The sequence below is a fragment of the Artibeus jamaicensis genome, unplaced genomic scaffold (assembly GCF_021234435.1).
Source record: "Artibeus jamaicensis isolate MK-2021 breed Jamaican fruit bat unplaced genomic scaffold, CSHL_Jam_final scaffold_833, whole genome shotgun sequence".
Taxonomy (NCBI): Eukaryota; Metazoa; Chordata; class Mammalia; order Chiroptera; family Phyllostomidae; genus Artibeus; species Artibeus jamaicensis.
The window spans coordinates 5,581,221-5,595,288 of record NW_026522056.1 but is presented as its reverse complement, the minus strand read 5'-3'; the positions used below and the strand labels follow the sequence as shown (position 1 = coordinate 5,595,288).

The following is a 14,068-nucleotide window of genomic DNA, read 5'->3' as shown; positions in this document are numbered from 1 at the left end:
TTCCTACTTATACAATGCCAAGTAAAAAGATGCAAATTACTCTTTCATTTTAACATAGATAAAAGGTGCTTTCACTAACATTGCCACTTTGATTTCAGAAAGTATTTGTCACCTTTTGGCATCCGGGTGAGTGGTGGATCACAGCACTCCATGTGAAAACCTCGGTCACAGGAATCACAAAAGAGCATGTTATCCTAAAAAAGAGAAAGGACAGCGCTGCTTACCCTTATGAAAGAGAAACATATCAGGATCAGGACTTCATAAAACGCAGGAAGTGTCAACGATCTCAGAAGGGAAATGAGTTATTATAATAGTAAAAGTTTCCTTAATTTGTATTATGTAAATGGGTAGTCTGAGTTAGCAAACAGTTTTGAGTTTTGTTTGCTTCATCTGATCTTTAATAAGAATGTTTCATTACTTTCAAGTTTATCCAATAATCTGATACAGCTAAGTTTAGTTTGTTTTTTTTTTACTAATATAACATTTTATTTAACTATATTTCAAGTTCAGTTTTCTGCCTTTTACTCTCATCCCAGCCCACCCCCCCATGCTCCCCACCTCCCTCCCATTTGTACCCCCTTTAGCTGTTGTCCATGTGTCCTTTATACTAGTTCCTCTAAATCCCTCCCCCTTTTCCCCTGAAATTCCCTCCCCTCTCCCCTCTGGTCGCTGTCCCCCTGTTCTCTAATACAGCATCTTTGTTTTTATTTTGCTTGCTTGTTTGTTTTGTTGTTTACAGTCGTTTATAGTCTGTTTTAATAATACAAAAGGACAATTGTAATTAATATACTAATTAGTACTAAATGAAGGCCTCCATACCACTCTAACAATTTCAGAGTAATATTTTTAAATAGCTTGGTCTCTCTGCAAATGTGTGATTAAGGTGCTTTAGAAACTACCTAGAAATAATCCAAATCTCAATTAGCAAGTATACTAAACTAATAATACATGATTTAAAGAGGATACTGTTCTAAATTTCGCTGGATTGAACAAGTAAAAAAAATAGTCAAACATACTAAGAGGGTCACACCAGTTGCATATTCTAGGTCTAAACGAGATATTCACTTCGGAAGGTGGGATACTCACTGCATTTTTGCCCTGATCTCGACAGGAGCTGCAGGTTTTACACTCGATGCACTGCCACCGTAAGGCCTTCACTCTAACCGTTAGTTCAGGGGAAAACTTTAAACAGGATGGGTGACCTAAAGGAGAGAAAAATTCAAAACAGAAATGATTAATCATTTTGTAATTGTATTAGGGAATAATGTAGAAAAAGTCAATACCTTAAATCAAAATACATATCTAAGAAAAAAGAATGTTCTTGGAAGCTTGCCATACGTGTCTCATTAAGACTTACTATATTCCAATTCAGTTTTATTAGCATGAAATAGGATTTAGTGCACACCCCACAAAGTTGATTATTAAAAACTTGGCAAACTCCAAATTTTTATTAAGCCTACATTAAAGCATTATGTGTATACGCATGCTTGTATGTTATAAATACATAACATGCCCAGGCCATTTCTAAAAGAATATACAAAAACTATACAATTATAACATGGATATGTTAGCTACATGGTAGGATATGGAGCTACAAACACTTTGAAGGATTTTATATTTCATTGTATATCCTTCTATGCTCTCAATTTTTTTTAACAGTAACGTGTTACTTTTATAACTAAAAATATATGCAATAAAAATCCCATAATTTAAAGTGAATATGTTGCTCATGGTTTAAGGCACTCAGGCTAAAGCTAAAACATTAGCAGTATTTCTACTGTGAACAGAACAATCACAGAAAAAACATGTTTCCTCTTCCACGAGTTAGTATCAATTTGATTCTCAAAAATTGAGACTACAGCCCTGGCCAGTGTGGCTCAGTTGGTTGGGGCACAGTCCTGTACTCAGATAGTCTTCGGTTCGACTCCTGCTCAGGGTACATACCTAGGTTGCGGGTTTGATCCCCAGTTGGGCCCTATGCAGAAGGCAGACAATCAATGTTTCTCTCTCTCCTCCCACCCCAACCCTTTCTCTAAAATAAAATAAAAATATTTTTTAAAAATTCAGAGTGGCAATTTGCCCTCAACTCTGAAAAAAATGCATCTCCTCTAAAACTTGGTGGTGGTGGTGGTTGCTGTTGTTGTTGTTGTTACTGGTGAGACAAAGACTAAATTGTTTTCTCACATCTCTCTTCTATGCCCAAATAACAGCTTCTTCTATGAGGTGGTAAAACGCATATCATCAAAATATCACTAGCACTAAAAGAAAATGGGAGAAGAGACGTAAAAAATCCCATCATCCTAGAATAGCCATTTTTACATTCTACTTTTCCTTTTTAAACTAGCTAAAAGCACTTTCATGGTTTTAATTATAGGCTATATATAGTTTTGTTTTGCTTTTCTTCATTATTTTATTCAAGTAAACTTTCTATTTGTATTCCTTAAACAGATTATATTCCATTGTGTTCACACACTATAACCTACCTGACCAATTTCCTTATTGTTAAATACTTGAATTACTACCCATAAAAGTTAGAACACTTAAATAAATTATTTCATGTTTACAGTCTTTCCTTCTTTTAAATGAATACCTTATGACAAACGCCTGGAAGTGGGGATGATAAGCAAAATGAAACATATTTTTGGCTTGAAAAGTAAAAATGCACTGCCCAGGCAAGCTCCAACCCTGTGACGTGTCCAGTGCTGCCCGCAAAGCACAAAGGTTTTACCACAACTTCATTGGCTCTAGGTGTGGGCTCTCTTATAATTCAAGTTTTATTATTATAACAGCTATGAATTGACACTTCACTGTTGCTTTGGTGTGCATTCCTATTATTATTTGATAAAACGTTTTTATATGCTCGACTATTAACTTTCTCTATAAACTGTTATAGGCTCTGTCCCTTTGACTTTATGCTTAGAAATGTAAACACACTCTATATACTTTATAGGTTTTGAGTCTCTGCCATATTTAATGCAATTATTTTCCCCAAACAATTCTTGCTTTTCTAAAACAAATTTGGACACTTTAGTTCTCAATTGGAAAAAAATATCAAATTCCATGTATTTGACTATGTTCATACTTTTCTTCTTTGGTTAGTGGGACAGCCAGGCCCAAACTGCCCTCCAACCATTCTTGCCTCCTGGTAAGAATGTCCATTCACATCCTTTTCTAGCACAATGAACATGGCTGATCGGTGTAACCAATAGGATACTGCAGAAATGACAGTGTGAGTTCTAAGGCAAGGTTAGAAAAGATATTGCAGACTCCACCTTGCTCTCTCTCTCTCTTAGACGCTTATGTGGAAGAATCCAGCTGCTGTGTTATGGACACGTATGTAGCCTATGAAAAGGTCCACATGGCAAAGAACTAAGACATCCTGTTAACTGGCAGCACTAACTTGAGAGCCAGTGAAGTGATTGATCAAGGAAGCCATCAGATGACTGAAGCCCAGCTGAAATCTTGATTACCACATTCATGAAAGGTCTCAAGTCAAAACTACCCAGGTAAGCTATGCCCAAATTCCTGACTCACAAAAAAAACATAAAATAAAAAAATTTATTATTACTTTTAGCTTCTAAGTTTGGAGTAATTGTTTTTCTACAGCAACAGATAACTAACATTTATTCTACTAGTTCTTTAAAAAGTTTTCAAACTGCATTCTTCCCTATCTTACACAAACTCAGAGACCGCCTCAAATATAATGCTTCTTAGTAGGCAGGGCTATCGCACACAACCCCCCACCCAGCCCCACTTCATTCCCACCTCACCTACAGCACATACATGTTTATCTGTTTCATATATTTGGTTCCCATAAGATTTCTGAAGGGTTCCACTACTAAAATATAGTTTGGCAATCATTGCATTGTATGGCATGTTACTATACTTTAACCTTATCTGTTATGGTTTATATTTAACTGTGAAATTCATCCAGGATGCATTTTTGTTTGTGATACTATGCTGTATATGGTCATCTACTATGTAAGATATCTTCTCACCTTATTCTAATGCCTTCTTATCCATAAACACTGAAAAGCTAAAAACTATATACTTCCTTGACTCTTGTGGCTAGGCTTTAGATATGAGCAAAATTCTACTAACTGAATGTGTTTTAATAGTTTTTGAAAGGCAGAAATGAAACAAAGACCATCTTCCTTTTCATACCGACTGTTTTTTAACCATAAGCAAAGTCATGAAAATGCCAATCTACTCCTCGCCTTCATGGCTACACAGAGGCAGTTGTGATGATAGCCAAATTCAGCATTTCCACATCCAACTACAAAACTCAATGGTTCTGCAGTAGCCTCCCACTTCCACTTCTTTCAAATGGAGGCAGATATAACGGTTCCCTTGGTGGGGAAATTCTGCAGTGTCCCAAGAATCAGTCCTTAAAGCTCAGCCTAGAGCTTTCCTCTTTCAGCCCTTCCAACAATTTCACAAATACCTGATTGCACTGTTAAATTCCTTTCCTCTTGAAGTATCTAGTGTGTTTTCTGATTTCTGAAACAAATATAAAACACTGAAAATTAAGCCAATGATCAAAAATAATGCTGATTTTTGCCTTCCTGTAAAGCCTTTTAAGTTCTTAAAATGTAGACCAAGAGTATCTCTGGAATTGACAAACTAGAAGATTCTTTGCAGAATTTGTTTTAAAGCCCAGAATTTCACACAGCTCACTAAAATGCAATGTCAACACTCCATTTCCCAATGTGACATATTAGGTTTCTATCAAGAAAAACAAATCTGCTGTTATCATCCTGGTTCTATTCAGCCTGAGGTATAAATCAAGAAAGATAAGCAGTGATCATGTAAAAAAAAAATGCAATAACTTCCAACTGATTGCTATAATTTGAACAGATGTTTGATAGTGAAATATAAAGATCAACGTGGGGAAAAGATTATAGAAAGCATTTTATTCAACAAAAAAACTGAGATCTGAATTAAATTAACTAAATAAAACATTTCAACTACACATTTAAATTCCTTCCTTGTCTAAAAGCGCATCTAAGTTACCTAAAACCAGGATCAAATTAAAATATGATCAAGAATACAAACTTAGTAAAATATACTTCCCTCTTGCCTGATAGCATGTGTTAGAAAAAACAGAGGGGCCACATACCACTGTTGCCACAGTCAGCACAGGAGATGAGTTCTTCTGGCTTCTTTTCTCGGTTTTGTTCTTTTGTACCAAGACAGAAACTACAGATGGGAATTGGTTCAGCAACCGGCTGTAAAGAAAAACAATCATTCAGGCAACAGTATTTTTTCTTAGTATTAATCTAAAGACATTAAAATTATAGTTTTAAATTACTAAAAGAGTTCTATGTAACTTCAGGACAAATGCATCGCTCTCCCAATTTTCCAACTAAGTAGGTGAGTTTTTATAAACTGGTCTTTGTAGTTCTTGGTCCAAAAAAATCATATTCCAAATCATTTCCTAGTCACTTAGAAACTAAATGACATAGTATAGATTAAACAAAGCAATCCTTCACCTGAGGTTGAAAAATTCAACTGAACTGAGTGTAATAAATCACAATATAAGTCCTTAAAAAAAGCATGTGCTAAAGAAGAATAATAAGATATATACAAATAAACATTATATAAGATAGAAGACATTAAGTGCTATAAAAGAAAAACAGTTGTGCTCTGTACAAATGAGAAAGATAAATTCTAATTGTGATTTGGAGAAGGGCTGGAAGAGAAAGAAGACAACGTGTACCACTGGCATATACTATGCTATCGAATCGTAAGAAGCTTTTCCAAGGACATTAGATAATAATTGTTAAAAGCAGGTTTAAACCTAGGTTTCCACATTCCTCTGTCTACAGCACTGTCTTCTCTACCCCCCGAGCCCCAAGATGGAGAAAAAGGCAATACGGGTAGTATACATGAGATTAACTCAGGTGTGTAGTCTGCTAAGGCTGCTTAAGGCTATGTTTCTGTGATAAGCTTGGGGACATGCTAGATCACTTTGTGGAGACTGCCACTGAATTTATGTAAATAAATTGGACTTTATCCTGCAGGAAAAGAACAGTGAAGGTCACTAAACCAAGAGATGATCACCTGTACATGAGAAAAATGATTCCAGTAGCAATATCAAAGACATATGGGACAAAAACCTCAAGACAGGTAGAACATTAAATAGTGGTTACAATAGTCTGGTGAAGAGAAGATAGGAACCTGATCAAAACTAAGTAAACGAAATAGAAAGAACAGTCATGGGCTTAGAAACCAAATACTAGCAGAAGTGACAGAAAAAGAAATGAATTACACATGACTAACTTAACTAAAAAGATGGTAATACCATCCTGTGAAAGCTAAGTCATCTGCAGAAAATCAGGAGGCAAGCAAAAAGATAAATTTGATTTCAGGTATGTTCAGTTTGGAAGCACTCTCAGGCAACTAATTATGCTAGGCATTGTGCAGGATAGCAATATAAAGCCTTCAAGGTGCTTTTAGTCTCTTGGGTGTGGGGGGGAGGCAGATAAAATGTTTGACGGAAGTATTAAAATGGGAAACAAAGAAGGAAGTGATCAAGTAGGGGAAAGGCTTCCCAGACTTAGGTTGTTCTGGAAGTATTTGTTACACAGGCCCACCTGATGGGGATGTTCAAAGAAAACAGAGAATAAGGTTTGGGGGGTTGGGGAGAAGAGCTTGGTTTGGGCATTTTAAACTTACTGAGCTTCAAATGCCTATGGAACATCCATGTAGCAATACGCATGGACATTATAACAGATATCTGGAGTTCAAGGGAAATTCTGGAAATAAAAATCTAGAAGTCATATACAAACAAAATGACATTAAGGCCATCAGAGTTGATGAGTTCACCCATGGAGAATAGATGGAAATAAGAGAGCTAAGGTCAGAACCACCAATATGTAAGTGACTGGCAGAGGGAAGAGCCTGAAAAAGAAACAGATCTGTGAGAAAGCTGGGTGGTACATCCACATAGAAAGTCCAACACAAGCAAATTAAAAGTACTGCTCAGCCAAGAGATTTAGAAATAAACAGCTGGAAGTCGTCTTAATAATTGTGGCTGTGGTAAAGATCATCACATTTCTTTCTTTTAAAAAGAATATGGAAAAGAACCAGGGAAGTCAGGAAAGGCTTCATCCTGGGGTAGAAACATGAAGTAAACTCTAAACAAGGCCTAGAGAAAAGGCAGAAGCAAGCTCTTGAGGTTTGACCTTTAAGCTATATACCATGAGAAGATTTTAAGCAGAAAATGATATGAGCAAGATTCATACTTTAGAAAAGTCACTCTATAGAGCAATTGAAAATGGATTAGAAGGAATATGATCTATGATCCAGGCCATGAGTAATGAGGGCTTGTATTAAGGCACTGACGAAAGGAATGGCGAAGAGACATAAGAGATACTTAAAAGACAGAACTGGCAGAATCTGATGGCTACATAGGGTGGGGAGCACAGTAAGGAAGATGGAAAACTTAAAAAGAAATCATCAAACATGTGAAAAGGCAAGTCACAGAATGAAAGATATTAAAACATATTTAACAAATGACTCATATCCAGAACATTTAAGTTCTTATATATCATTAAGGAAAAAGACAAATCAATAGAAAAGTAGGCAAATAACTTCCACCAGTAATTCACAACAGCAAATACATGAATAATACATAAACTGACAATAGACATAAGAAAAGATGCTCAACTTCATTAGCCATCAAACAATCTTTTAGAATGGCTAAAATTGTGAAGACTGAAAACAGTGTTGATAAAAAGGTGAAACAACAGCAACTCCCTTATACTCTGCTAACTAAAATATATATTGAAAAAAAACACCCTGAAAACTATATAACAGTATCTACTAAAATTAACATAGGTATACCATATGATCCAGCACTTTCACTCCTAGCTATATACCCAAATGAAGTACCTACATACATAAACAATAAATCATATATAAGAATGATCAGAGCAACATTATTCATAATAAAATTTACTCAAATAAAATTTGCCCAAATAACTACCAATGGCTGCACACATAAATTGTTCTATAGCCATACAATAGAATACTAAACAGTAATGAAAATAAATTACAGTCAATAACATGGATATATATCACAAACAATAGTGAACAGAGTTCCCCCCAAGATGGAGGCATAGTTAGATATATTTCGTTTCCTCTCACAATCAAAAGAAGGATAACCACTGACTTAAAAACAAACAAACAAACAAACAAATAAAAAAATCAGAACTGCCAGATAATCGAATTATATGGAAATCCAAAAACAAAAGAGTTAAAAAAGAAACATTCTTCTAGGCTAGTAGGTAGGGCAGAGACCAGCAGCAGGGTAGGGGAGCTGGGGGTGATGCATGGCAAATTGGCGGCTGGCAGACCAGGTAGTACCACATTTACATGCGGATAAGCCAGGAGAAACAACTGGGTAGTGAGGGAGACCACACAACCCATGATTCCAGAGCTGGGAAAACAAAGCTTCAAAACCTCGAGCTGTAAACACCTGTAGGGGTTTGCGGCAGCAGGAGAAACTGCCAGTCTCACAGGAGAGTCCGTTGGAGGGGCCCAAAGGGTCCTAGAACATACTCAAGCCCATTCACCCAGGAATCAACACCAAAAGGGCCCAATTTGCTTGTGGGTAGTGGAGGAAGTGACTGAGAGCAGCAAAGTGGGTTACTCCACCCTGGCAAATACCTAAGGCTCTCTTACAATGTAACAGGTGAACCGAGACAAAGAATATGACCCAGAGGAAAGAACAGATCAAAACTCAAGAAAAACAACTAACTGAAAAGGAGACAGTCAAGCTAACAGATGTACAGTTCAAAATACTGGTAATCAGGATACTCACAGAAATGATTAAGTATGGACACAAAACAAAGGAAGACGTGAAGGCTATACAAAGTGAAATAAAGAAAGATATACAGGGAACCAATAGTCATGGGAAGGAAACCTGGACTTAATCAAAGATTTGGAAAAGGAGGAAGAAAGTCAAAAAAATGAGGAGAGGCTTAGGAACGTATAGAACAATTTTCAATGTTCCAATAGCTGAATCATAGGGGTGCCAGAAGAAAAAGAGCAAGAAATTGAAAACTTATTTGAAAAAATAATGGAGAACTTCCCCAATCTGGCAAAGAAAATAGACATGCAAGTTCAGGAAGCTCAGAGGGTCCCAGAGAAGCTGGACTCAAGTAGGAACACACTAAGACACATCATAATTACATTACCCAAGATTAAAGATGAGGAAAGAATCTTACAAGTAGCAAGAGAGGAGTTACCTACAAGGGAGTGCCCATAACACTATCAACTGATTTCTCAAAAGAAACCTTACAGGCAAGAAGAGACTGGAAAGTATTTCAAGTCATGAAAGGCAAGGACCTACATCCAAGATTACTCTATGCAGCAAAGCTATTGTTTAGAATGGAAGGGCAGATAAAGTGCTTCCCAGATAAGGTCAGGTTAAAGGAGTTCATCATCACCAAGCCCTTATTACATGAAATGTTAAAGGGACTTATCTAAAAAAAAGATCAAAACTATGAACAGCAAAATGACAACAAACTCACAGTTATTAACAACTGAACCTAAAACAAAAACAAACTAAGCAAACAACTAGAACAGAAACAGAATCACGGAAATGGAGATCACATGGAAGGTTAACAGTGGGGAGATAGAGGGGTGATAATAGGGGAAAAGGTACAGGGAATAAGAAGCATAAATGGTAGGTACAAAATAGACAGGGAAAGTTAAGAATAGTATAGGAAATGAAGAAGCCAAAGAACTTATATATAAACCCATGGACATGAACTAAGGGGGACTGCTGGAGGGAGGGTGGAGGAGGATAAAGGGAAGGAAAAAAATGGGAAAACTGTAATACTGTAATCAATAAAATATACTTTAAAAATAATGAGCAAAAGAACAGACACAAAAGAATATACAGGGTGGGTTTACAGTTATATGTGGAACAGTTTATTCTTGTTATTTATTATATTATATTATCTTCCATACAAACTTCCCACCTCTGTACACTGTATCATTTTATTTACATAAAGTTCAAAAATAGTTCTATGTTGTTGTTATAAGTCAGGATAGTGATTACTTTAGGGAGAAAGGAAGAGGTAGTGAATTAGAAAAAGACTTATGAGGTTCTGGTAACATTCTTTTTCTTGACCTGGATGGTGGCTTCAGTATGTTAATTAGGTAATAATTAATAATTAAGGTATAGACTTACAATCTGTATACCTTTCTTTATATATATATTTTAGTTAGAAAGTTAAATTTAAATTAGTAAACATCTATAGTGTGGCACCTTTGGAATATACTGTACCAGAAATACCAATGATGATTTGGACATGGGAGTTTGGGACTTAGGATAGAGAATAGTCTAGAGACAGATTTAAAAGACACCAAGGTGCAGGTGATAACTGCTAGCACCCAGTGAGAAGGTGGAGTGAGAGTAGGCAGAGGGGAGTGGGGAGGTGAGATGCAGCCTGAGGTAGAGGAATATCAACATTTTAGAAACAAAAGGCAAGGGGCAGGGTGAGTAAGGACCAGTCTGAAAGAAAACAGAACCAAGAGAAGTGATGACACAAGAATTTCAAGAAGCAAAGGAATCAATAATGACGGGAAGACAAAATATCTAGTGGCTTCTACAATTGAGAAATAGCTGGAAACCTTACTAAGAATACACCCTTTTCAGTGACAACATAAAAATTAAACTCACAGAAACCAACAAAATGCCATGAAGAGACAGAGACCAAACAGGAGACAGCAAAAAAAGAGAGAGAGAGAGAAAGCCTAAACCTATTTAAAATATGGAAGATAAGACACATGGTCAGAGATTCAAGAAACAAGAAATAACAGGAACATATGTAGTAAGGTTTATAGATGCACTATACAATTCAGAAGGCACTACAAGACATAATTAATGTTAAATTTTAAATAAAATTAAGTTAAATTAATTCCTGTCACACTAGCTACATTTCAAATGCTCAACAGTCACATGTGGCTAGTGGCTATAGTATTAAACAATTCCATCATTACAGAAAGGTCTATTGGATAACACTGATTTAAAGAGGATGAACTATTTTTTTTTCAGTTTTATTTTTTCAAGGATAATTTTTAAATGAAATGTATCGGGGTGACAGTAGTTAATAAGATTATATAGATTTCAAATGCACATTTCTATGATACATGGCCTTCAATATTGCATTGCGTGACCACCACCCAAAGTCAAATCATCTTCCATCACCGTATTTGACCCCCTTGACCTTTTATTACCTCTACCACCTCCCTTCTCAAAAGAGGATAAATTGTAATGCATGGGTAAATGGACCAGCCTAGGCAGTATAGTATTTAAAGCATGGGTAAAGGGACTAGCCTTAATAGTATAGTGATATAGATGCATACCCTTTGTAGATGGAATAGCAGAAACAGAGGAAAGTTGAGGGTGATAATTTCTGGTATTGTCATTATTTCTGGAAACTAGGAAGTAAAATCATCTGCTAAAATTGGGGCAAGGGATTAGTTAGAAAGACCAGGAGAAAGTGATAACTGACTGAGAAAACTGAGAGGTGAGATTAGTGGGGTCCAAGAATGTACTTAAAAAAAACCACCCTCCTATCAAAATGAAAAACAGACACACATTCCTAATGGAAGAATAAGAAAAGTATGTATTAACAGTGAATAAATTCAAACCACAAGAGAGAAGTTGGAGTCCCTGCAGAATGGCCTCTATGTTTTCACTAAAACAGAAGGAAATTAATTGTCACTTGCTTAAAAGTAGATAGGTTTGGGCATCTACAGAGAGCAGAAAAAGTCTAGAAGCCTCTAAGTGTAAGGTGATAGGAAATCAATTAGTAGTGGAAAATAAAATTGTCAATCAACTCTAACCACAAAGTCAAGATCTGAAAGAATCAATTTGTATTACTTCCAATAAAAATGGTTATACAAGTTTTCTTAACACCTCTGAAATCTTGGACTAACAAAATCAGGGACTTACAGACTGCCAAGGTAAACAAAAGGGTAAGGTCCATGAGAATGCAAATATTTCTAAAATGGTTGGCCACAAAGTTATGGCATCATAAGCAGAAGGGGCTGACAAACTGAAAGTATAAGGAGCTTTGGTACCATGGAAATACTGATGAATTGTAAATAAATGTCCAGCACGAGATAGAAGAATTGGAAAAGTAGGAGAAACAGGGATTGTGGGCAGCAAAGGAACTTCAGAGTTTATAGCTTCCTAAGCATAAAGTTTCAGCTAATTAAAAGACCCCAATGGCAAATGTGCATGGACTCTTTAATATTCAGTAAGCACTATTCTAGACACTTGAGGGTACAGTGGTGAAAAGGCAGACCAATGCCCACTTTCATAATTTACATTCTAGTTGAGTGCAGAAGAGAGTAAAGTTGAAGACAATAAAGGTAGGATGTCAAAAAGCCGGGGAAACATGATTGTAAAGGAATCTTATGAATGTGTCAAGTCAACAAAAATAATGACTGTTCCCAAAATGATAATGGAAAGATTTACAAAATTTTTCTAAAGTTTTAAAGAAGAGTATTGGTAAATGACAGCCCCCTCACCCCCATCCCACCAAAAGCAGAGATCGTGGTATCAGTAAATGGGAAGAACTTATTATCAGAAGAATTTACTTAATAAAAAAATAACAATCATCTTAGAAGCTGTGATGGTCAAATAATGTATCAACTCTTCTTATTTCTCAGCTCCTTTAAAAAAGAGTGGTAGGAATACAGAAAAGCAGCTCTACTTAGGAGGATATGGACGCAATTCAACATAATGACTTACTAGTGGTAGACTCATGGTACTACTTTCACAGATGAAGTTCAGTACATAAGCAGTCTGGTTAAAAAAAAACAAAGTTGGGTTCAGACAAAAAGAATCCTATATAACTGGCAATCACAGAAAAGATGGAGAAGCCTACATTGTAATAAAAAGCTATAGGGCAGAGGAGGAACAGTGTCATAATTCAAACTAACTTACCATAATTAACACATATTAGCTATAGCAAAGTAATCTGCAACTACTTCTGAGAGATAGATTAGATCACATTTAAGAATGCAAAAGTAGGAGGACGAAGAAAAGAGAAAGTTTAAAAAAAGAAATTGCTATCTTTCAGCATAGAAAATGTCTTAAATTAAAACTGTAGTTGTTTTTCTTCAAACGTGTCATCTCAGATGTTTTTTTTTTAACATATTTTATTGATTATGCCATTATGGTTGTCCCATTCCCCCCTTCATTCCCCTCCACCCTGCACACCCCCTCCCCCACCATTCCCCCCTTTTAGTTTATGTCCATGTGTCACAAGTTCTTTAGATTCTATATTTCCCACACTATCTTGCCCTCCCCCCTATCTATTTTCTACCTACCATCTATGCCACTTATTCTCTGTACCTTCTCCCCCCTTCTCCTCCTCCCACTCCCCTGTTGCTAACCCTCCATGTGATCTTCATTTCTATTGCTCTGCTCCTGATCTAGCTGTCCTCTTAGTTTGCTTTTGTTTTAGGTGTGGTTCTTAATAACTGTGAGTTGGCTGTCCTTTCACTGTTCATATTTTTCATCTTCTTTTTCTTAGATAAGTCCCTTTAACATTTCATATAATAAGGGCCTGGTGATGATGAACTCCTTGAATTTGACCTTATCTGAGAAGCACTTTATCTGTCCTTCCATTCTAAATGAAAGCTTTGCTGGGTAGAGCAATTTTGGATATAGGTTTTTGGATTTCATGACTTGGAATACTTCCCAGCCACTTCTTGCCTGTAAGGTCTCTTTTGAGAAATCCGCTGACAGTCTGATGGGAACTCCTTTGTAGGTGACTGTCCCCTTAGCTCTTGCTGCTTCTAGGATTCTCTCCTTCATCTTAATCTTGGCTAATGTAATGATGATGTGCCTTGGTGTGTTCCTTCTTGGGTCCAACTTCTTTGGGACTCTCTGAGCTTCCTGGATTTCCTGGAAGTCAATTGCTTTTGCCAGATTGGGGAAATTCTCCTTATTATTTGTTCAAATAAGTTTTCCACTGGTGGCTGTTCCTTTTCCCCTTCTGGTATCTTTATAATTCGGATGTTGGAACGTTTAAAG

General features: G+C 36.4%; 1 protein-coding gene across 3 annotated transcripts in view; it reads right to left on the bottom strand.

Moving 5' to 3' along the window:
- KAT6A (lysine acetyltransferase 6A) overlaps positions 1 to 14,068 on the bottom strand; it is a 124,180-nt gene that overhangs the window by 51,977 nt on the left and 58,135 nt on the right. For 2 of the 3 annotated variants that reach the window (XM_037142497.2, XM_053659799.1), the window contains exons 3-5: positions 5,120 to 5,228; positions 1,087 to 1,202; positions 113 to 194 (exon numbers count right to left, since the gene is read on the bottom strand). In XM_037142497.2, coding sequence (XP_036998392.2) covers positions 113 to 194; positions 1,087 to 1,202; positions 5,120 to 5,228 — 307 coding nt within the window. Of the gene's footprint in view, positions 1 to 112; positions 195 to 1,086; positions 1,203 to 5,119; positions 5,229 to 12,778; positions 12,829 to 14,068 lie in introns of those variants that run through there. The other variant, XM_053659800.1, reaches the window with a different exon arrangement.